At 41.6% G+C, this 24,311-nt stretch overlaps 1 protein-coding gene across 2 annotated transcripts in view; it reads right to left on the bottom strand.

The window, feature by feature from the left end:
* LOC122867527 (transformation/transcription domain-associated protein) overlaps positions 1 to 24,311 on the bottom strand; it is an 82,978-nt gene that overhangs the window by 27,117 nt on the left and 31,550 nt on the right. For both annotated transcript variants that reach the window (XM_044178429.1, XM_044178430.1), the window contains 19 exons: positions 22,130 to 22,288; positions 21,513 to 21,650; positions 20,035 to 20,145; positions 19,102 to 19,248; positions 17,051 to 17,264; positions 16,671 to 16,799; positions 15,632 to 15,781; positions 13,871 to 14,070; positions 13,278 to 13,399; positions 10,988 to 11,201; positions 10,532 to 10,711; positions 10,084 to 10,230; positions 9,568 to 9,687; positions 7,670 to 7,957; positions 7,091 to 7,228; positions 6,649 to 6,761; positions 5,663 to 5,798; positions 3,194 to 3,385; positions 433 to 628 (listed from right to left, as the gene is read on the bottom strand). In XM_044178429.1, the coding sequence (XP_044034364.1) occupies positions 433 to 628; positions 3,194 to 3,385; positions 5,663 to 5,798; positions 6,649 to 6,761; positions 7,091 to 7,228; positions 7,670 to 7,957; positions 9,568 to 9,687; positions 10,084 to 10,230; positions 10,532 to 10,711; positions 10,988 to 11,201; positions 13,278 to 13,399; positions 13,871 to 14,070; positions 15,632 to 15,781; positions 16,671 to 16,799; positions 17,051 to 17,264; positions 19,102 to 19,248; positions 20,035 to 20,145; positions 21,513 to 21,650; positions 22,130 to 22,288 (3,094 nt within the window). The remainder of the gene's footprint in view (positions 1 to 432; positions 629 to 3,193; positions 3,386 to 5,662; positions 5,799 to 6,648; positions 6,762 to 7,090; positions 7,229 to 7,669; positions 7,958 to 9,567; positions 9,688 to 10,083; positions 10,231 to 10,531; positions 10,712 to 10,987; positions 11,202 to 13,277; positions 13,400 to 13,870; positions 14,071 to 15,631; positions 15,782 to 16,670; positions 16,800 to 17,050; positions 17,265 to 19,101; positions 19,249 to 20,034; positions 20,146 to 21,512; positions 21,651 to 22,129; positions 22,289 to 24,311) is intronic.

Genomic DNA, 24,311 nt, shown 5'->3' with positions numbered 1-24,311 from the left:
CACCTCACAGTGCGAGTTGGAGCTCAAGTTGCTTGAGACATCACATTTTGCAGTGGCTGCCTCTCTGAATGGTTTCAAAGTCACGGCGGGAGAGAGCTGAGCACTGAGCAAGGTAAATATGTGTGTGTGCCAGAGTGCATGCGTGCGTGTTATGTCCTGCAGTGAGAGAGAGAGTGCTTTAGTGAGCTGACATTTGGAAATGTACAGAGACCCTGAGGGGGTTCTGCACATCGTGGCCTTTTAAAGAAGACCCCTTTCTGGAACTAGCGGAAACATAAGCAGCAATCTGAGAGTGTGTCTGCATGAGAGTGGCACCCTGTAATACACGTACAATGTGTAAAAAGTCATGCATGTGAACATGAATATAAGTTTCAGTATCACTGGTGTTAAACTTGACAGGCAGTACTGGGTCTGTCAGAGTGTGTGTCATACCTTGGTAGTGGTGCTGGCGCCACATGAAGATGCTGCTCCAGTGGGACAGGTCATCAGAAACAATGGGCAGTCGGTTCCTCCAAGTTTTCACCACAGTCTTCATGTCGTGGAGGCTGGTGTTGCGGCCCAGGTTAGCTGGCTGAAGCCCAGCATTAATTTGGGCAGCTTCTTGCAGCTCAATGATCTGTTGTGCTGCCTGGGGAGAAATTATGGGTGAAAATCTGCTCTGGACCTTTTCGTATCTTCCATACAGTGACATGAGAATCTTGACCGCACTCACCTGACTCTGACTAACTTTAAACTTCTGTGGTGCATGCAAGGTGGCAGATCTGAAGCAGCAGCCAAATAGTAAATGCTTCTCAAGCTTGCAACGGCTAACTTTTTGTTTACTGTTAACATTTTGTGTTCCCAGGCCTGCACTACAGCCTGCTTCAAAGATTAGGTCCAGACAGTATACCAGCTGCACTTAATCTTATTAATATTCTGTCTACACATCTCAACAAATGTATGCTACTAGCCAAGTTTCCCGTTTAGTGTGCACTGCATTACACACATGGTGTCCATCTGCCGTCAATCAGTGAAAGTCACTTTTTTAAAGTTTAAAAAATCTCATGTAAATTGTTCCTTTTCTTTTTGTGTTCTGTTGATGCTCTAGAACCAAACACAGTTTTAAGCACTGCTTGCTTTAGGGTGTTTTGGCACGCATACTAAGTTTTTTAGTGCAGTGAGCCATCAAAAATGTCTTGTGCATTTCTGCCTCAACTCTCTCCCAATATTTCTTGTTGTCTTCAGTGTGTGGTGTACCGCACAATGAAGCAGAACATCCCTAAAGTATCTAAATGTATTCAGTGAAAAGAAAGGTAATGGAGGAGGATCAGAAAAAGAGTAAGAAGATAGGGTGATAACATGGTTAGAAAGCAGATATGGAGTGTCTGGAGATCAGGTTTTAGTTAAGAGGGGGAAAGATGGCGTGGGAGATGTGGAGAACAAGGATCAGCAGATAGATGGATAGAACAAGAGGAAAGAAGATTGAAAGAAAGAGACAGACTGTGTGACTGCTGCGTTAATGGAAAAAATGAGTCAGACTGTGTGAGACTATAAGGTAAAAAAAACATACAAGATGAAGTAAAAGGCAGAGACTGAAATAATAAGAAAAAGAGGACTGTTACTGTTAGGGTATTGACAGATATGATGACAAAAGACAATGCTGGGGCTGTTCTCCTCACTGGCTTAACACTCATACTGAACAATCCCAGGGGCTGAAAGCCTCCACAAACAAGATGGATCAAAGTGACCTAACACATTTACCTCTAAGGACAGCTAGACCTGAAGCTCTTTAACAGCCCTGAGAAAAAGTAATGCCTTCTCATAGCCAAACATTAACATGCTGTGTATTTCCTCTTTTCAGGCAAATTTGATTGAATAATTAGTTGAAGAAACTTGGGATCCTGCATATAGTGAAAATGCCACAGGAACAAAAACACACAACATTTTTTGCATTAGAAATACAATCCAGCAATAATTTTTTAAAATCATTATGTCTTCCTACATTGCTTCAATAGCTAATCTGCTCCAATATGGCAAAGAAAAAAAGGACAAGGAGATGGGAAAATCTGAGAATGATAAGCAAGGTTTTCTATCTCATTCTGTGAAAAAAAGTCTCATCGATTGGCCCAAAGCCACTTTCTGAACATATAATCAATCATTCCATTATAACTACTCATCAATCAATATTAATGCCAACCCTCATAATCGATAGTGTGGGTGACAATCCATTGATCGTCAGTCACTGCTAAGAGCTGGGATTTAATGATAACTTGATTCAAATGGTATTTGAACGCCACTGTATTTGCAGAGTCTGGGCTTCTCATTCTCCAAGGCTCATGGAGTCGTGAATATGAGATATAGAGTTTGGAATGGAGATTTACAACAGGCCGCTTGGCTGGGTAGAGGAATAAATAGCTTGTTTTCCCTCGGCTAGGGTAAATAATTGGACTGCACATATGCGAGCGCACGCACACCAAAACACAAACACACACACACACACACACACACACACACACACACACAATAACAAAGAACGTAGTCACCCAATTCAAATACCCAATTTGAAAAGATAAATGTAGCGAATCAGAGCTGTGCTGAAGACTTAACCCCCCCCCCGAAATCAAATCTCCCAAAACAAAATAAATTAGGCCATAAAATATTTTTCACAATTATCTGTTAATATCAGCTGATGGCCCATTTCTAACCTTCATTCAGACCATCCCATTCATCATGTAAACGTAATTCTGCTGCAGGTATTTAATCAAATGGTATCTGATGGCAGGGAAGTAATTACAGCCATTCTAAACTAACTCTTTCTTCCCTCCTCTTTCTCCCGGTGTCCTCCCATTCTGTTCACTCGCTACCTTTTTTAATTTCCATCGCCTTATTCTCCCTTCTTTTTCATCTTTGCCCCTGTCTATTGTAATCTCTCATGGTGGAATCAAAGAGGCTTAAAGGTTTTTTAGATTTTTTTTTAATCATCTATCTCAATTTTACAAAATGGAGTGAGAAAGGGAGATAGAGGCCGTTATCAGCGTCACTCAACAACACAACGTCTCAGGGCTACTGATGATCTCTCGACACGTATCTCTTCAAGCGCTTATCACAATAAACTGACTTCCCTTCACTACTCATCCTGGCTTCCTGACTGCCGCGTCAGTCTAAACGGAGCCTTTCAACAAAAAAAAACTCCTCATGCATTTTGTATACTGACCTGCAGCAGCGGCGTGTGCACATGGGAAACGATGTGAGGCAGCCTCCTCCACTCGCGGATGGCCAGGCTGGAGGCCATCTCCACCAGCCGCTCTATGAAGTTGAGCTGCTGCTCCTCTGGGTGGCAGATGGCCAGGTAGCCACGGTGCATGTTCACCTTCCACGCCATCTCCTTAGGACAGCTCAGCTCCACCTGAAAATTCACACAGAAAGTCAATTTCTTCATTTAAACACAAATTTATAGTAGCAAAAGACTGCAGCTACAACATAGTTATCAATGATTTTTGATTATGACTTAATATATAATTAACATTTGTTTTTAAAGGATAATTGGTAGGCAATGATTAAGATGTTTTAAGATTAATATACCAATCAAATTAATTAGTGTACCTTGGTATAACTACAATAAAAAGATGAGCTCATGGTCAGAATGCTCAGTCTCATGACAAAAGTGGTTTTAATATGCCACATATCAAGAGGATTCACTGCTGCTGTTGGAAATGGGAGTTTTGCTGATTTCCCTCTACGTTCATCTAAAGAGCATAAATGTGTTGTAATTTGTTTCTTCCATGAGTCTTTTCCTTATTTTACAAACTCCAGAGTTTAGAAAATCAAGCTTTACTTGTGTTCACACTGGAAAACAGCTTCATCTTGCTCTTTCATATCTTGAAGCAAACCATGAGTTTTTCTGCAAAATCCATGCTGATAGCCTGAGAAGGCTGCCAATCTCCTCAATAAATATCTTGTTTAAGGTAACAATACAGAATACATTTTTTTATTCTCAGTTTCCCTACAGTGTACCTGTAGACAAAACAGAAAGATGACATATCTTTCTGTTTTGTCTACATGTTAAGATTGATTGATGTCAGAATTCCACATTTTTCTTTTGGGAACAGCTGACAGACAGACTGACATACAGACTGACATACAGTTGCTGTTAGCTGCAGCAAAAAAAGAAGACAAATTTGGAATTGGTGACATATTCTCTAGAAACCGAAACACAGTTGGTGCATGTGGCATGCTGTTTCTGTGTGTGTTTGTCCCCATGTCGTCAAGCAGAATAACGCATTCTTCGCAGTGTTGTGAGTGTGGCAGCTTTAATTAAATGTAATCATCCGAGGGGAAAGGGCCTATGACACTTCCTTGCATAATTTAGTACTTTGACAAATACACAACAATACTGTTTCAAATTCATTTTCTGAATGGTTTCAGCAGGACTTCTGTACTAATGACTAATCAACTGGACAAGTCTGACACGCAGGTGGAGGAAAGGAAAAGGCCCTGCTACTGATTAAAACTCTGAGTGCAGTCACACTAAACAAACAATAGCCCAGGGGAGCCTGCTACGTCAAACCTGTTCCTGTGGTTCGTTGTTGTGTGTTTAGAAGTGAGTGAAAGACAGAATGAGACACGACCAAAAAGAGCAAGAGAATGAGAAAGCCTAGGTGTGTATTTGTGTAAGCTCTTCCGATGTTGGAGAAAATTACAGTGATCGGTCAAAGCGCACTTATCAGGGGTGACACTTGATGAATATCCTGGAGACAGGACCGCCCTTATCAAGAGCCAGCTTTAATTGAATGTGGGGACATTTGGACTTCGCCTCTGAGGTGGTGAGCGGCGGGCAGGCAACTGAAAGCCTCACTCCTCTCCTCCACCATAAAACAAATCACCCTGCAGCAGATGCAAGGGTAATTATTCACGCACGCAGCTGTCGTAAATATTAGCCGCTAAAAACAGAGCTACAGAGCGAGGGATGAAGAGATGGAGGTGGAAGTGGAAATAGAGAGGGTAGAAATAAAAAGAAAACCAAGTAAAGAAGAGAAGTTGGAGAAGTAAGAGACAAAAGAAGGAGAAATGGGTACACAGAGGAAGGAAGGAATGAAACAGAGGAAGGGATATAGTGGACTTGGTGCTGCCATCCAGACAATTTAATTAGGTGTCACCCTTAGGACAGAGCGGCTCAATGGATTGGTTCCAAGTCTCCTTGAAAGAGCAAAGCAGGCGTATTTGTTATATGTACTATCACGCACTCACCACCCATCTACACTTTGTTTTAGGAAACATGAGGCCAATAAATTAACAGGCCAAACAGCTGAACTGCATTTCCACAGCTTTACAGCCAACTCGCTCTCATTCTCCCCGGGGGTGTTGGGTTGCGGAGGGGCCGGGCGGTCCCAATATCAAGTTACTATTCTTCACACTGACATGATGCCTGGGCTTAATATACAGCACTATACCGGAAACCAGGAGTAAAATGAAAAAAGTAGAGTCTCTGGTTCAATGGGTTCAAGCCTAGAGTCTCCAGTGTGTCTGTTATTGTGTTAGTGAGAACTTGTGGTTATAGTTTCTATTTTCTGTCAAACTGTTAGGGGTTATTGCAACCTTTGGGAGACAGTGTGTGGATGTGTGTTTCTGTGTGTAAATATCCATGTATGAATACATTTTTACATGGTGACTGCACACTCCTCACCTGTACCAGAGCTTCCTTCATAGCAGCCCAATTGGAAACCCTCCAAGCACACTCAAGCATGAGATAGGGGTTTGAGTGGCCTTTAGATTGGCCGTATTCTGTCAACGGTTCCCACTGGTTCAGTTCTTTAGAACAGCTGGACAAGACAACGGAGATGGACAGTTTAGGCAACAGTTTATGCTTTTAAATGTGCTACAGTTGTGCTAATTAAGATTTTAGCGATAACATGTATCATTTTTATGAGTCCAATTCAGAGTGCATCATTTGGAGCAGTCATTGTGGGAGGTCTGCCTGGCTAAAAATTCACTGTTTACCATTTTGGCTTTTTAAAATCCCCTCTGAATTTTTCACATCTGGATAGGCCCCTTTGGGTTTCTTTGTCTCACCCATATAGTTTCATCTCCTTTTAATTTTATGAATCATTTTAATTTTATGAATCATTGGACCCTATGTAAAATAACAATAGTGGTTTTTAAACAGACATACAACAGAAAGAGTCATTTAGTTCACAGGGAGGCATGGTGGTCATCCTAGACTGTGACAAGTTGTTATTAAGAAGCTGTTTAATTCAGATACATCACAAAGAAAATGGACTTGATGGAAATTTCCCTGCTGACATACATATTTTCCCAGTGAAAGCACCTATCCATATATGAACAAAAATTATATTTAGGCCTGCAAAGTAGAAAAATACACATATCTTACAGAAATTAAGTTTGTTCATTATATTCTTCAAATATTGTGGTTTCTGGATGCCCTGCTGTATAAATTGTGTGATGAATGGAATAATGTTATCTGGTTTGTACAATCAGTGGTGCACATATATATATATATATATATATATATATATATATATATATATATATATATATATATGAAGGTATTAAAGTAAAAAGCCACTATGGTGTTGTGCTCTGCTGGCTCTCGATGTGTAAGACAGACTACCCTCTGGGATAACAGCATCTTTTCTGTTCCAGTAATCTTACCGTATCCAGTGGTCCTCCCAGAGCTGGTACTCAGGGAAGATGGCCGAGGAGACGTTGCTCCTCTCGTGCTCTTTTCTAGCCTTCTCCATTGCTTTCTCGTAGCTTTCTTGAGCCTGAACAAACACATGAAATTTTGAGTACAAGCTTTTTGAGGCTAATAAAATGTTTATCAGTGCAACATGCCTGCCTCGATGCAACTTGCCGCAACATTTTGTCTATCCTCATTGATATAAATGGGTTGGACTAAATATTAGAAACACCTCTCAGTGAAATGCAGTACCACAAATTACAGCCACCAAAATGACCATAAAGTTAAATGACACCTTCATGAAGGATTTATTTGCAGGTCGGTGAACCCAATAAACTGGCAACAGTGTATACTAAGTAAGGTCATACATACATTTTAAAGTGGCCAGTAGTTTCCTTTCAACCTTTCTCTCACCTGTTCAAAGAAACCATGCTGCTCGTAGGCAATGGCTGTGGCAGTCTCAGGAAACTTGCACCTCTTCTGCCACAGGCCGGCCCACATGTCCTCCTCTTGGAGCAGAGAGTAGAGCTCTGCCAGGGAGTCCAAAATCTCCTATAGCGAAGCAGAACAAAATGTGGATGGCAGCAGAACAAATTGGAAAATTTGTGGTGATCAAACAGTAAATTGAATGAGAGCAGCTTTGCTAATGAGTCTAGTTCAAACAGGATAAGAGGCAGATTTGCCAACTTCAAACATGAGGTTGCAAGACACACGACAAATATATCTCCAGAACCTCCACTGTGAAAGAGAAGCATAAATAAAATAAAAAAATAGCAGTTTTAAGAAGCTAAGCCTAAAAGATTTTCTTTAGTCTGTTTTTGAGGCTTTCCTTCCCCGACAAATAGTCCTGGAGGAAACATAAACATTGTATGAAGATTGTCAGTTGTCAGGTTAATAAATATTATTGGAAACTATCCAAAATAAAAAAGGTCTTTGACTGGCCTTAAGAAAAACAAATATTGCCAACTCCAAGCTTAAATCAAAATACATTACCTGCTGGGGTGGTGTGATGCTCTCCTGCTCGTAGAACTCTGTGCTCTGCTTGGGTTTGCTGTGCAGGCTGAGGCCCTTTTCAAAGGCCTGCTGCTCTAGCATTAGAGTGGAGCGTAGCCAGAGGTTGTGTGTCTTGCCCAAGTACTTCAGTACACAAGGGCGGATTGGAATAGGAGGCACACACTGGGACATGGCCTCCACAAAGCAGTTTAGGGCACTGGGCTGGCAGTCCCTTTGGGCCTGGTGGCTGCCACTGCACAGGAAAGGACTCATTTCTCCTGACAAAGCCTGGAGAGGGGAGATAGCTCATCAACTACCCAGTTTCACTTAAGCAGCAGTGCACTGATATAGCATATTGATAAAGGCATTTTGTTGCATGTATGTGATGCAACAGGATGCCTTTTTCCAGTAAGAGAGCTGTTAAAAAACAGGAAAAGAGAGGTAAGAGAAAACAGCTGAGATGACTGGGAAGGGACGAATGACAAATTGTAAGCAGCCTTCTTGTGTATTCAGACCACAAGAAACATGATCGGCAAGTCATCGGAAATCCATTAACGCAACATGTGATTTCAAATACATTAGGAATGGTGTGATTTTAGATACATATGTACAAATAGTCAATATTGGAAAGTATTAATATCATGAAAGTGATTAAAACATTTTAACCGAGTCATACTCAGTAATTTTCAATTAATGCAAATTATTTAGCACTTGTACTTATATTTAAGGTAATCCAAAGAAAAGAAAAAAGCAGTATTTGCTTGATTGAATTGCACAGGGCCACTCTATGCAATCAGAGCGTCTCAGAACGTCCACAGAATAGACTTTGAGCGTGCCTGCGGAGTTACTGCTCTGATAATCATGACTGACACACACTCAGAAATAAATGATGTATTGGTAATGAATATAATTTTCAATGCCCGTTGACAGCATAGAATAATCAATGCCTTGATGGTCACTGTAATTAGGCTGCTGGTGGAGAAGGCCAATCTGTGAACAGAAGTAAATTCCTTCATAAGAAGAATGTGATTTTCTATCATTCCCATGTAATAAATCAGCCCAGAGACATAAAGCCTGAGCAGCAGTAATCACTATTTTCACCATAAATTGATATGGTGTAATGATGGCATGAAATGTAGAGCTGAGGCAGGCAACAGAATAAACACATATGACATATTTGTGACTTCATGCCTGTCACAGGAAGAAAATATCATCATTTCGAAACCATCTTTCTATTGACTGCATCTGTCAAACGTTCAAGAGCTCAATCACTTCAAATCAAGGCCTTTCAAGTCTCAAAATACTCTATATGCATCTGGTTCGTTAAACTAATTCCTCCCTCAGCTTTCTTGTTTCCATATTTAGCATAAATGAATCTGTCCTCATTAATGGAATGGCACGTTTTAAGACAGAAATGGGATGGCCAAGGTCAGAGTTACTGTCTGCTTACTAACGTCGCTGATAAGATACAGAAAAGGATAAAGGGAGTGGATGAGTGTAGACAATGTGCAAGTCAAAAATACTGTGGAGGGAGAGTAGAGATAAGTGTGCGTCTGTTTTTATGATTTATAGTCTGAAAGAGACTGAACTGTCATTTTGTATTTTCCAACCAAGGGACACATTTTGGATTTTAAGAAGTAGTGGGTTGAGCCATACATTATGCAAGCTATGTCATGCAAAGGTAAAATACTTTGGCAATACCTAACATGCAAAATTACATGATATATTTCCCCACAAAGCTGGATGGACATTTTGTTGTTGCTGATGCTAAAAAAAATCCTCAGGCAAGTGAAAAAGAAGCATGCATTTCTTTCTCTTTTTTGTATATTCACAATACACTAGCTCAGTGCTTCTCTGCTCTGGGTGTAACTAGATAGAGAGCAGTAAGTTATACTCACATGCTGCTGCCTGTCGGAGAGGATCTTCCAGAGGCGAGGGAAGAGCTGAACCCAGGTCCTTTCAGCCAGCGGTGTGGAGATGTGACAAAGCTGGACCAGAGCATTCAGAAGTGCCCCCGTCTAACACAGAGCAGGAAGAAATGACAGCTGCTGACTCAGCAAGGCAGTGGTTCTTAATGTCGTCAGGACTCAAGAGTACTGCTGATTTACTATACTACTGGGTGGTTAATTGTATTTGACTGATGTCCCAGATCAAAATCAGTTCCTGATTTTATAGCTAGAATAAAAATCAGCAGGGCTTTGGATCATGAAAAACGCCTGCACAGTATAGATGCACAGTATGCATTCTCTAATATTGCCAGTAGTAGCCCCGGGGTGATTAGGGTAATTTTGAAATTTCCTCATCATAATAGTTAGCTATATCATTCCCCCCAGCTTTGTCAAAATAGTCAACCCCTCGGTGCACTCGGAACTGAAGGACAGAGTTCATGCTGGTTTCAGAAGGATCAACCTTACCTTCACCTCCCGTAGTGAGTCCAGAAACTTGTCATGGCGGTTTGTAAGCATGTGCAGTTGGTTGCCTGCATCTCTCTCAGCCTGCTCCTTACTCTTGGGGATGGCTGTCTGGTCACCTGGTGCTAACTCTATGTCTATCTCCACATCCTGCCAGAGACCACAAGAGAAGAGAAGAAAGCAATCGTCTATTGGGAGCTCTTTGATATTTAGTCTTTCACGTTGGACACAATGCTGTTTTGAAAAGACATTTTATGACATTAATCATCAACAGCTTTCTAGGTAATGGGTGACGGATGAGAACAGAGACTAATTTTAAGCCAAGAAGCAAGGCTTTAATCTTTCTCAGGACCACAGTATGTAACACATTCCTAATGGGATAATGTGCTAAATTATGTGAGAGAGCATGTCTCTTGACGCATTGTGGTGTGTGTGTGTGTCCATGTCCCACCTCCTCCTTGGTCTCGCTGTTCTCTCTCTCACGGGGCTCCTGCTTGACATGCGTTGCCATGGCGAAGGCAGCGCGGTCATGGCTGTCAGCCAGGTTGATGACGTTAGTGATAGACGGCAGCATGGATCCCTGGCAGCTGGTGCCGATGATGGTGTTTCGTTCGCACACTGCCAGTAGCAGCTAACAAGCGCACGTGCACACACACACACACACACACACACACACACACACACACAGAGACAGAGACAGACAGACAGACAAAGACCAACAAGTGCAAAACGCAAAACAGAAGATCAGTGATCGTAGATGACATGGCAAGTGACGGGCATGATAAGAGGCTAGCTAAAAGAGATAAACAAAAGAAAGACTTGTTTTATGAGCCAACAATACATTCTTTTTAATGTTGGATAAAAGGCTTAAAAGGCCTACTGAAAGATCAGAGGCAGCACTGTTTACCTCTATGCACTGTTTGATCCAGAAGTGGCTGCCCATGGCCTCCCAGTTCTGAGAGCAGCAGATGTAGAGCAGCCTCTCATAGACACGCCGCTTCATGGAGGCGTCAAACACCTCAAAGAACTTGGCTCTGATCAGTGGCTGAGTGCAGCGAAGCCCCGAGAGGAAGGCTGGCTCCAACTTGGATGTGATGTCACTTCCTGAGAGGCTCTCATCCCTGAATAATGTGATGGACAAAAAATTATTTTGACGGAGCTTGCATGCTGGCATCTTACCCATTTTACTTCCATGATTCATGAAGGCAGAATACAGGCATTTTGTTGATAATGAAAAATTGAATTCACCTAGAACATCTGCTGTAACTTAGAGTAGTCAAGGCATTGGTACAAGAGCCAAAACATCAGAAAGACAATTATGGGGAAAAAAGTCACAATATCTAACAAAACAATAAAGTAAACACCGAAATAACAGAAAAATGGGAGCACCCATAACCTGAAATAAAAAGCTTATCATATTCAGTTTTTGTTGAAAGTATATTAGAGATGTGCTGATTCAACTCTATGGTCAGTTTGGAAGCTGTCATCTGTGCTGTTGGTGTATTGTGTTTAGGTCAATTACTCATATTGCTTGAGTAATTTGAGTATTAAAAATCCTTGATTCAAAATTTGCTGCCTCGGAGCTTTATTTTACTATGCAACGTTTATACGGCTGCAACTGCACTGGACAATAACCATTGTGACATTAAGGGCTGAGTAGCATTTCAAGAGAATAGCAGTAATGTATGCCAATACTCACTGGCATATGCCACTGAAACAACACTCAGATATGTTACAGTAATTTAAGAAGACTTGAGACCTTCTTTATGTTTTTATGACTTTTATTTTTACTTCTGTTACCTGCATTTGTAAATTAATTATATTACTAAATATCATATGATATTTTTTGTACATGGAAACAAGTAGTTTTCATTTTATAAAGGGCACGGACACACATGGTTTTTCTCTTTACTATCACATTTTTTTTTTTTAAATGTCTGAAGGAATTGTCTGATTACTTGATTAACTGTCAATATAATCCAAAGAATACAATGAAAGTAATTGATATTCACAGCTCAATTCTTTCTGGTATTTCTGTGTAACTGTAGACATAATTGCACATACTACTAATTAGCAGAATCAAATTTAACCAATTGAGATTAAGGGGCTATTTACAAATATGGCAGGCAGGTAAGATTCCAAACATATTACAAGCACAAAAAGTAATCTCATAGCAACATTCAAAGGCAAGGTGCCACCATGTTTAAACAGCCATGTCATTTATACTGAGGATCACTGACGTGTGAGGAGATGGCAGTTAACACTGAATATTGGGTGAAATTAAGTATCTTTGATGTGGAGACTCCAGTGATAGTAAAGCACTAACGGTCATGCATTAAACACTTAAATAACAAATGTCATCATTTCTACATCATCCTGCTGCGCTGAATGGGCCTCATGGGTATGATTCACAAAACAGAAGGAGAGAGGGAAGGTGGGATAAAAGCGACAACAAAGGCAAGGCTACCACAGCTGCATATTGCCCCTATTTGCGCTATTCACTTAATCACACATTGTTCTGGCACAGCTGCTTTATCATTCCATTATCATTACTCGCTGTCCATCATGGCTTTACGGCTCATTTTAAATCTCTTGACATGACGAGCAGATGGGCTGGAGGGATACAGGGTGCATTTGGCTGATTAAATGTGTATGTGTGTAAGACAGAAAGACAGCCATGTTTTGATGAACAGTGGGCAGTAAGACAGTCTCTCCCCTCTGGCCCCACCTGCTGTGTGTCCTGTCATGAGTCCTGACACTACTGTAGCCCTGTGAAAGACCCTGGCACATTATTTATCATTATCACAGCCTGCTGTCTTTCTGACCCCTTCTACACAATGCCACACTCCTATTCTCCACCTTTTTCCACCCACAGCTTCAATTTCTATTAATTAATTCCTTTGCTTCCATGTGCCACCAACTGTTTCTACTAATTTCCATCTATCTCTCATGATCTATTTTTCCCTATCCTTACTTCAATAAAAAACAAACAAAAACAAAACAAGAATGGTACACTGCTCATACTTCAAACCCCCTTCCTTCTCATCTCAATTTTCCATTGCTCCTTGACCCAACCTCCCGTGTCTTTCCCCGCCTCAAACTCCTCCGACCTTCATCCCTCCTGTTAAGATGGATGCAAGGGCGGCACGGCGTCAGTGGCACGGCCATTTGGCCATGTGATGAATGGCGGTAATTACCTGTAGACGTAATTAACGAGGTCCAAGAACTGGGCGTTTAACTCAAGTTCATCGGGAAAACGCTTCTCTATGTAGGTCATCATCTTCACCAGCAAGATGGACTTCTCACGTAGGTTGGGCATCTGGAATAGGGAGGAAAAGAGGGATGTCGGTTAGAGACATAGAGGAATTATATTACTAAAACAGAGATAGAGGAAACGGTATTATAAAAATTAAAGAGATAGAGGGCAGGAAGAGGGGAGAAAATAAAAAAACAGATAAGATATTCAGTTGCTTTCTTGTGTCTGCATCTCTGTCCACCTCAGCCCTTTACTGCTTGCTCTCCTTCTACAGCTTAAAAGAAAATAAAGACCAAAGACACCTCTGTGGGTATTATGCTAATGTTCACCTCACTGGGTTTAGAAAATGTGCTTTGCTTGTTGTTTGTCCAAAGGTTTCACACCTTTTAAAATGTACTTTGCTGATTCAGTTCTCTGATTCACACCTGCTATTATCAGAAATAATGCGATGATCTGCTGAATCACTATATTTGTTTAACTTTACATTGTTTCTGACATTCTGAACTACCTCACTGAGAAAAGCCTCCTTCTTACCTGATTAGCGGCCATGGGAGAATTGTTTTTCACCCACTCTTCAACAATTTTGACGACAGCACGGAGGATTTTGGGGTCAGGTGACTTCTCAATCAGAGAAGTGAGGATGACCTGGATGAAGTTCTTCCTCATTTCCATGCTCATGACAGACAGTCGAGTCTTCACCAGGTCAAGACTCAGCATTACCAGCTCACTGGTCACTATGAGAACAGAGAGGTTAACAGAGTCACAGTATTAGCAATTTTAGTACTAATATTGATGATTAGCATTTATTGACATTTGTGGATAAATGATTGTATAAGTTTTTGCATAATTAAGCTTCAAAGCCATCAGCTCAGTTGAGTTTGTCTTCAGTATCACTTAGGTAAGCAACAACCATATAGGAAATGTTTTTTCTTCTTTTTTTTTTATATAATTCTAAAATCTAAGAGCTGCAAAAGAAAATTACATCTCAGCTTGCGTCCTATTTTCCTCAAGACTCAAGCTGGCCTTGAACACATTTATGCTCACATCACCAATTCAGCATTTGCTATGTGCATGTCTATATTTTAATAGTAATAAAGGTGATACCAGCCACTAAACAGTTTCAAAACAAATCAGGATAGAACTACTTAAGTTTATTAGATTAGTGACACATGAACAATCTTTAGAGGCAAAGGCCTAGCTGGTCAGATAGCCTTTGGTCTTAGTGACTGTAACTGCTCCTGTTGGAGGGTAAATGTCTGTTTCCCCAATATAGTCATTAGGGGCCCATTTAAAGCACTGATAGCATCTTACAGCCATTACCACCCAACTGAGAAGTAGCAACAGGAATTATGTACTGCCTGACTTGTATAAACCTGGTGAAGCCAAGCTCAGAGAAGAAAGTGAACAGGAAACCTCGATGAATTTTGTTATAGTCATGAGACAGCTAAACAACCTAAAGCACTTAAACAACAACACTTAAACTTGTGAATTTCTTCTCTTTACCCTTGCTGACTTACACACAAGGCAAGTTGTCAAGAAATTCCGCGTCAAACAGTATCTACCTTTTTGAACCCAAAGCAAAACAGCACAGGGAGACCATCTGTTTGCTTTATCCAGAGAGACAATACAGAGTGGGAACTAGAGCTGAGGAACATTCCTGTGAAACCAGATTATCTGTGGAGTCGATCTCCCCTGACCACAACAGCTATTGAGAACACAGCTGCAGCCATTGATATAGAACTTTTGATACGGTCTTTGTATGGAGCCGGGAACTGCTGAGATACATAGGATATCTGAGGTCTAACTGAGTCTGAGGAAGGTCACCACATGAGTGTGCGTGTGTTGTGTACACCTGAAATCACACACAGTGAACCCCTTGTTGGATCAGGGTTGGGGAAAGTACGCACACTAGCCTTCCTGATAATGTGAGCCAGGGTTAACTGTAGCCCTGTAGAATAAGTTAAACTGAAATGGCAGTTGATGTCTGGTGTACAGTCTGGGTTAGATAAATGAGCCACACAGGGAGACTTAATTGTTGGTATTCCTGTACTGCTGTATTGTCGACCAGCCAATTCTTGCCCCTCTTAATTATCAAACTAATTGTTTTAGTTGACTGTTTTTATGTAATGGTCAGAATCTATTTTGTATTGTGGACTACAAAACAACTTGTATTTTTTAAAAGCTCAATTCAAAGCTATACATATATACTGTACATACATTTGTCCAAGTGTGTTTGTATGTGATCATTCTTTATGCTTTTATATCTTTCCACTGAATTCATGTCCATGCATGTACCCGTGCTGGTTTCGGTGACCCCTGGGTTGGCCTGCTGGGGGCTCAGGTGTTCCCGCACCATCTTCTGTAGTGAGCGCATGAACACCGAGATGAGGCGGTCGATGTAGCTGGCATTGTAACTACAGGCTGACTTCAGGATCATCAGTGTTCCTGGAAGACAAATGAAGGGGAAGGGAGGAGGATGAAAGGAGAAAAAAATGGGAAATACAATAATATGACAAGAACCATAACCTCTGTGGGGTAAGGTAACAGACGCACACACCTGCAGTCAAGTTTGGGTTCATTTACACAGTATGACAAGGACTTGACTTTTTTTTTTTTTTTTTTTTTGAGGGAATCTAACAAAAGTTCCAGAGTGTCACAGAGGCAGGGATAGGTATGAGTAATGTCCCTCTTTGTTGCTGCTCCCTGGAGGGGAGACAAATGTTAAAATGTTAACCCCCAAATCATATCGAGTGCTACCTCTCTGCGACAGCAGGATACCAAAAGCTTTTTATTGACCACAAGTGCCATTTTGGGAAACCGTATCAAATAGCGTTACCTTTAGACTGCTCTCCAATAGCCATTTGTCACCTTGAGGACCCTTTATTTGGAAAGCTACTGTATATTTCAAATAAAAGAAAGAAAAAAATCAAATAACTGTCTCCTTGGAATAAGCTTTACTGTAAGCTTTTTCCATAAATACTCTCTGACATCTGGGCGGATAACAGTAATGTTCGTACAGGGAGGGTGGCCGAAAGCAGCAATCCTTCCCGAGACAACCTTTCCCAAACCGCTGGACTGTGGCCTGTGTTTAAACAGACCAGATGTTAGCCCGAGCGGCGAGGCCCATCGGCTTGCATTTTAACGACCCACTCACTGGCTTAATTGCTAAAAGTGACTGAGGTAGCTTGACTTTTGTAGGGAAAAGAGTGGGAGTGTGAAAATGTATTTAAAAAAAATACAGGGTTTATGAGCAACAAAGTGAGAGTAACAGAGCACCAGGGTGTAGAAAGGGATAAATGAGAAGAAGGAAAAAAGGAAGAGATGAAGGTCTTACCGAAGAGCTGTGTGGGATTAGTGTTGCTTGTGGCTTTTTCGTAGTTGGTAAGTCCCTCATAGATGACCTTGCCCACAGCAGCATACAGACACTCCAATTCCTCATACTTAGATGCCACTGTTGATGTGCCTAGAAGGAGAGAGCAGTGTTTGCTTCAAACTCAATCCCTTGCTTTTAGCACATGGCATTACAAAAGCAAACTTCAATCATCACTCAACAGAGCAAGAGTCCACAAATTTTGGCATGTCTTCAATGAACACAGAAAGGAGTTAGCAATTTTCTCAGACAGCTCAGACATGTAGTGCTGTCCTGAGTTTATGGGTATAGCTTGCCTGACTAAGTTCCAGTTAGAAATTAAGCATTAAGCACTGGCAACTTACTAGGCTCAGTGGGGAAGATGCTCATGAGGCGAGAAAGGAGGGAGTGGACAGCCCGCAGGACTTTGGTGTTGCCGCAGGTCATGCATGCAGCGATGCCCCGCTGGAGGGGTTTAAAATGGGCCAGGATGGCTGGGGACTGCAGAACTGTCAGAAGGAAACAGAGAATCTCCAGTCCAGTGCAGATGTTGGAGATGTTAGCCTGTGCTGGCTGCTCCTGAGGACACAGAGAACAGTGAAACCAGGAGGTCAGTGGAGTAGAAGAAGTGTGTACATGAATAAAGTAGTCAAGTGTCACTTTTAGTTTTTGTTACAAAAGACAGAACAATTTAGCACCTATTATGCTTCCAAATTAAATGTGATCCCCATATCAAGAAAAATACCCAGGCTTATCTTTTTAGATGCAAGTATACAACACTAAAACAAAGCAAGAAAAACTATAGTGCATCAGTAGATGCATTAATCATTCAAGTTTTAATTCCATACAAATTCCAGATAACTCATAAATTAATATTCTACACACAGAGGTATTTCTTACACAAAAGAACCAAGCTAATGTGATCACAGCTAAACTAAAGATCATTGGCCAACAGCGGGTCCTAATTTGTCTAAATTGCAATCGAGGTTCACAACAATGGCAGGGCCAAGAGGACAATCTGGGACAGATCCATAGCACTAATATTGCCTAATGAACAAGGTGACTCTTGTGATAAGGCAACTGGTAGATATTAGGGTAGTATTGATTTGGCACTGTATTAACAGAATGGGACCTTGTCTCTAGAGCCGTGCAGATAGGGCATACGTGTGAATGTGTGCCTGTTTTGTGTGTGTGTCCCCTGCCCCTCCTCTTTTGCCTTTTCACCCCACTCCTCCTGACTCTTAATCACTGCCATGCCAGTACAATGAGATGATAAAAGGTAATCCGATTTAGAGCATTGTTCATTAGTCTGAGTAAGACAGCTAGGCAGGTAGAGCATGCTCCCAAGGGGAAAGGGCCCGTGTGTGTGCATCTGCATAAGACCTACAGAAAGCCTTGTTTGTCAGACCATCCCTGTGGGATCTGCAGGGGCTGATTGGGTTTGTGTGTGTGTGTGTCTAAGCACAGCGAAAGGCGCGGCTGATGCAGCGATCTCCAAAAGGGAACAAGGGAAGTACGTGACAATTGCCAGTGCATGGTGATAACCTTGTCTGAACAGTGGCACTGAATCAGACCAGAGAGATGAGTAGAGAAGGAGAAGAGCAACAGATAAAAAGAGAGAAAGAAGAGAGGCTACGATAAGAGGCTGAAAAGAATAGAAGAGATGAGAGGAGGAAGTGGCAGCAAGAGACTCAAGGGTGATACAGAAGGCAAGGATGAGGAGTTTAGGATGAAGAGGGGTGGGGGGTTGAACGGGAAGGCACAGGCCAACCCGGATAGACTCCTGTTATCTCACCACTGTCATTATTTTGTCATTATGGTGGTTAGCGCCTCACTTCATGTATTACTGATAACAGACAAAGGACTCGGAAACGTTAGAGCAAACGCCAAGACAGAGCTTAAGCAGGGACAGGGAAACTTCTGCAGCCTCTGGGAACACGAACGGAAGAGAAGCATTAGTAATCCTTCACTGTTAGCTGCTTGGCCTGTTGATTGGCGCTGTAACAACAAGCCTGAATATTTTGAATTTTATTCAAACTTGTTTGCCTAAAACACAGTTGATGACATACACTTGCACTAGCAACTTCAAATAATCTGTGACATGCTCACATAAACAAATGTTTTTGGACTCAGAAGAACAGCAATAGCCCCCAAAAGTAGAACAGATAAGCCAGACACTTTTAGAAAGTTAATATTCAGCAATGGAAAATCCAAGGGAAAGCCATTACAGGTCTAGTCACAGTGATTGACAAGTGATCTCTGGGAAATGCAGGGCAGAAACACAGCAGTAACAACAGCTTAGCACCAAAATTGTCACCTACACAAGCATGAATGTGGCTATATGAAACATAAAGGGCAGCCTAATAAAGGTACATAATGACTGACTGAGTCATTCTGAAGGCATATGCCATATTACCACTGTCATAAGCAGCTTGTCAAACCACTGTAGCTTGAGCTCGGCGCGAGGCCACATGTCAGGCCTGAGGGCAGACTTCATCAGGCTGACACAGCGACGTGACAGCAGCTCCCCCGGAGACCCAGCCACATTGGTGCTGTCGTTCACCTAGAGAGGAGATGGGGAGAAGGGTTGGTATCATTATCAATGACAATGGGTCTTCATCTTCAATATCTCAATGGTGTCCTGACGAGGTGTGAAATCACACAGGGCAAGAAGAGACAAGGACTGTCACCATATGTTGTAATTTCATTCCTGCAGTTAGAGTTCAACACAGGCACAGCCAGGAAAGAGTCCTGCAATCAGGAACGCCCTGCACAAGCACCATGTTGAAAAGCATCCACCCTGCTGAAACACCCTTGTGCAAGACAATTAATCCTTAACATCTCTAGGTATGGTGTTCTTTGGTTGATGGTAATCCCTGGGACCAGTGAAAAATACAATTTTTCTGCAGTGATCAATTTAGTATCACAATACACTGTTATCAAGTGGAATACAAAGAAAAGATTATGTTTCTTTAGTCTGTTCTGTGAGCAGTGAGTGATCCGCAGCAGTTACACAGAAGGTTGTATTCAACAGAGATGGTTGGATGAACAGTGAGAATGGAGCTTGGCCCAAAAAAGAAAGTAGGTTTAAGTCAAGGTGAGTAGAATCTCAACAGTCTATTTCAGGCCTGAAACCAAGGTCATCAATGCCACTAGACCAAGGGACAGCTTTGTGACACATAAAGGACTCTGTGTGTGTGTGTGTGTGTGTAGAGATGCGTTTAGGACAGCCACCAGGTGTGTCCTACCTTCACCACTGAGGGGTTAGGATAGTTCTGTTCTACCTGGCAGGCGCTATGGATGGCAGAACTGTACCTGGTGTGTGTGTCAGCTATGGTGGGGGTGTTACCTGGCATGCAATCCTGATGAGGAAGTTGACCACTGTGTCCGTATGTTGTTTCTCGACAGGCTTGGTGAGCATGGTCTCTGTACCTGGCATGGACTGGCTACGGCCAAACACCTAGAAACACACAAACAACCATTATAATTATTTATATGATCAAGATCTTTTTTGTTTGAATAGAGAGACAAGAAAGATTCTATAAACAAAGAACATTTTAAACTTTCATTGGCTAAGAAACTAAACAGACTTCATAATAAAACTCTGGAATATCAAAGAGCCTGCACCTAGTCAGTTTTTTTGCCTGCATTGCTTATAGTAAAGAACAGGCTACAACTACGATTTTCTGATATTTATCCTTATAACTTTCTGAGCAATTACAATTTCCTTGGCTCAAGCAGAGACAAATGCTGATATTGCGTTTTTCTCCTGACATCAGGTAAAAGAAGCTGGGAATTACACCGTCATTAATACTGCATTTACAAAGACATGCGAACAGAAAGTTTCAATAGCTTTTGTTTAAATATTAAAGTGATTTTTAACACATCATAATAAAAAACAAACCATCTTAAAATACAATCTACGATATGAGTTGCTTTGCAGGATGCTGTTTGCAGATAGAGACAGTCAAAATGCTGTTATGTTGGTTAATAAGTCAATTTTGGTACGGGAATACTAATTCAATAGGCTTTGAGATCACATGTACTGTGGTGATTTATTTATTTATTTTTTTTTCAGAATCATCTGCAACAAAAGACAAATTGATTGAGTTTAAGTTTTCAACATTCTCAATGAGAATGTTCACATTTTGGAATTCATTACAAATGCCTAAATTCATCAAGAGAAATATCTCTATATAAAACTTTATTCAAGTGTGTTTTTACTGCTTCATGGCTGTCCAGTCTACAACACACAGCCACACAGACATGCTATTGACTGTGGGGGGGGATTGCAGATGCACTCAGACAGTATCATTAGCATGCCTAGCAAAACGTAGAGGGCTGTAATAGCAAGCTAATGGAGTTAACAGACAATTTAAAAGTTTTATTCTAAATAAAAATGGACTTTTGAAAGATTAGTTTTTGTATGTATCAGAGACTGACCATAGTGTAATTCAACAACTTAGATTTTGAACAGGCACTTCTTGCAACAAAGGCAACTCATCCAGTTTTGAGACTGCAAAAACAACAGATCACAGTAGGATTTGAGGTGAAACAGGAGTGGGGCTGCTATACTCTTGTAAGGAAAAATAGATTAAGGCAACAACAATCGTGCCAACATCTCCTGTTGGCAATTTTTGTCTCAGACAGATGTAAAAATGGCTGTTTGATCAAAGTATCTTTCAAACTGTCCTGCAATCATTCAGAGAAGCGTGGAACACAGGGACTGTATAGTATGAAGTACTGTATAGCCAATCCCTGGCTAAAGTGACTTGGCGCACTCAGCCACATTCTACTGGCCTGTGAGTTAAGGTGGACTGAGCTCACCGTGGAGGCCGCTCCGCTTGCTGTGCGGAACCTCTTGACGTCTTGTCCAGCAGCAGCAGCTTCCAGAGACAGTCCTCTTTTCACAGCACCCGCGCTAGTCCCTTCACCGGCAGCCCCTACTTCAGCCTCGGACTCCGGCTGCCACACCGAAGAGAGGGACAGACAGGAGAGGAGAGGAGGAGGATAGCGGTGATGATGAGTCCATAAGTTAACATAATTACAGTTTACAGAATGAAACATTTGTATATATCTTGTCAAGGTTTCTGATCAGCTCCTACAGGATTATGAGTCATGAGTATTTATGGAATATGACTAAGAACACTTTTTAATCTCTATGATAAACGTCTTTTTCTTGTGAAATAATAATCATCTCAAGTGGGCACTAATCCATTAGAAACTTTTAAAATAAAATACTGTGCATAGTAATGGACATCATTTGGTGGCACCGTTATGCCAACTTACATGGCCACAACACTCTATTCTCCATTCTATTCGTCACAAACTGATAAGGTTGACACCATTTTAAGTCAATAATAACTGTGTAGTTTAGACAGCCTCTTTGCCTGGATTTTGTTGTGATTGTGTGTGTGTGTATTTATGGCAATCCATGAACACACCTGCTGGTCTTTGATCCTCTGTAACTCCCATTTGATGACCACCTCAGCCAGGTCCACAGCCAGTTTCCTTTGCTCTATGGTCACACTAGGGGTGAAGCCCAGGCGCTGCATTGCACTGATCATGTGCTGCACCAGGTGGTGGCGCACAGGGTAGTACACCTGGAAAGAGACCACAGTAAGTAAAATTCTAATGAATATGTAAAATTAATATAATAATATAAAATTAAGTAGTTATTCAACATATTGAATATCTAGTTCACGAAAGTGTCCATATTTGGCATTTCAAACACAAAGTGCCAGGTAGGACTTTGCTGCATTGTTACCAGTGGCAGATGGTCACTGATGCCAATGGCAGAGTTTAAAAGAAACAGAGCAAGTACACATGAGCAAAGATAGCCAGCAAGGCTAAACAGATGACAGAGCAGTTTGTAAAGAACCTAGACTTCAACATTAAATGCCATCGTAGCTTGGGGCCTGTTTTTTGCACTCTTTATTTTTATGTGGACATCTCACAACTTGAGCTTCCACTCTTTTGCAATCACCACATGCAGAATCCAAGTTCGGAACAGTGGGAAAAGAGAGTGATATATTCTGCAGGTTTATACCCTTACAAACAATCCTGTTTTGCATGAGAGAAAACACTCCTCCTTCCTGCCTGCATGCCTACCAGATGGTGAACCCAAACACATCGACTCGAAGACACTTATAGAATTATAAAATGCAATTTTATAAAAATTATAAACATGCAAGTTTCACATTGGTTTTAATATTTACTGCTTTGGCAAACTTGTTCTCAAAGCAGCCACAGATAAGGAGAACCTCTGCCTTCCCTCAACTTCATGTTAAATGGACCGTCTTGCCAGTATCATCACATATAAAAGAGAGTGGCTTCCATTGCCTTAGCAATCGTACAAAACAATTATGAGAGTGAGACATGTTGCCAGTCTATGTATCTCAAAAAGCCGCTGCATCCATGTTATTGTGCTATTCTTCCCATAGAACCAAACTTAAGGTTGCCTAAGAAGACGCTGCTTGTCTAACTGCCTAAAAACTGAGGTTTCCAGTCAACACAGAGCCTCATGAACAGACAACAACCCTGCCTGGTGTCAGCTCCATCTTGCTGCAAAAGATCCAGTCAGCCTGCCCACAGAGCAACATTATCATGAATGTTGACAAAAATAAAAAGTGAATCAAAGGCAACTACATGTAATGTAATCTTTTCTACATTGCCGACACTTTGCTCTAGATTTTGGGGTGATAACGCATGCAAAGTTAAATGGGGTGCTCAATCACTTTGAGACACTGAGTTAGAAGAGGCAAACTCTGAAGTCGTATTCCCACTTAGTCTCAAGGACATGATGACACACACTTAGCTCAGAGAATTCACACTCTCAAGCGTCACACTCAAGAGTCACTTAGCTTCATCGCAAACTGAACTGGGACTCTCAAACACACAGACACACGCAGACAAAAGAGCAAGAGATGAGATGTCTATCTGAGGGCTGTTGCCAGTGTCAAAGAATATTAAAGCTTCTCACTTTGAGGGTAATTATAGTCGATAGAGCAGGGCTTCACAGCCCCTTAATGACGGAGTGGCTAAGCCCTGTCCATCACGTGTGCACACAGACAAACACACACACACAATCTCTCCATTTCTTCATCAAACACACACACACGCACAAAGTCTCTCATCTGTCTGTCATTATCTTCTCCCCAGTGTAATTATGCTGATGTGATTACATCAGATTAGTCATCTGGCCCAGTGAGAGCAGCCTGTCAGTGAGATAGAGAGGGGAGCTGAGGAAAATGTCAGTCTTCTGCTAAGAGACTTTCACTTTCTGACTGGTGAGGCAGTGAACCAGCAGCGGATATTTCATGTCACTGTTGGGAGGGACAATAAACATCTCCCAGCTGGCGCTACGGGGGGTGGGTGGTAGCCTATTAAAAAATACAGAACCAAAAGAGTCGTTCATGAGTCGGTTCGCTAGTGGCGGGTGAACGAAACGATCTTTTCATCACTACAAAGTCTGCTGCAACTATGTTCTCTACCACCCCACCCTGTTGTCCTTCTGTGTTGTCCCGAAGTTTCAGAGCGACAGACGCAGAGCTTCCCCGTATCCATAATAACTCACTCTCACTCCTGCCTGCGTGTACATGGCGCAAGATGAGAGGGAGAGACGCT

The sequence above is a fragment of the Siniperca chuatsi genome, linkage group LG20, assembly GCF_020085105.1.
Source record: "Siniperca chuatsi isolate FFG_IHB_CAS linkage group LG20, ASM2008510v1, whole genome shotgun sequence".
In the NCBI taxonomy this organism is placed as follows: Eukaryota; Metazoa; Chordata; class Actinopteri; order Centrarchiformes; family Sinipercidae; genus Siniperca; species Siniperca chuatsi.
Note: the sequence above shows the minus strand (reverse complement) of the source record. Positions and strands in the feature narration are given on the sequence as shown.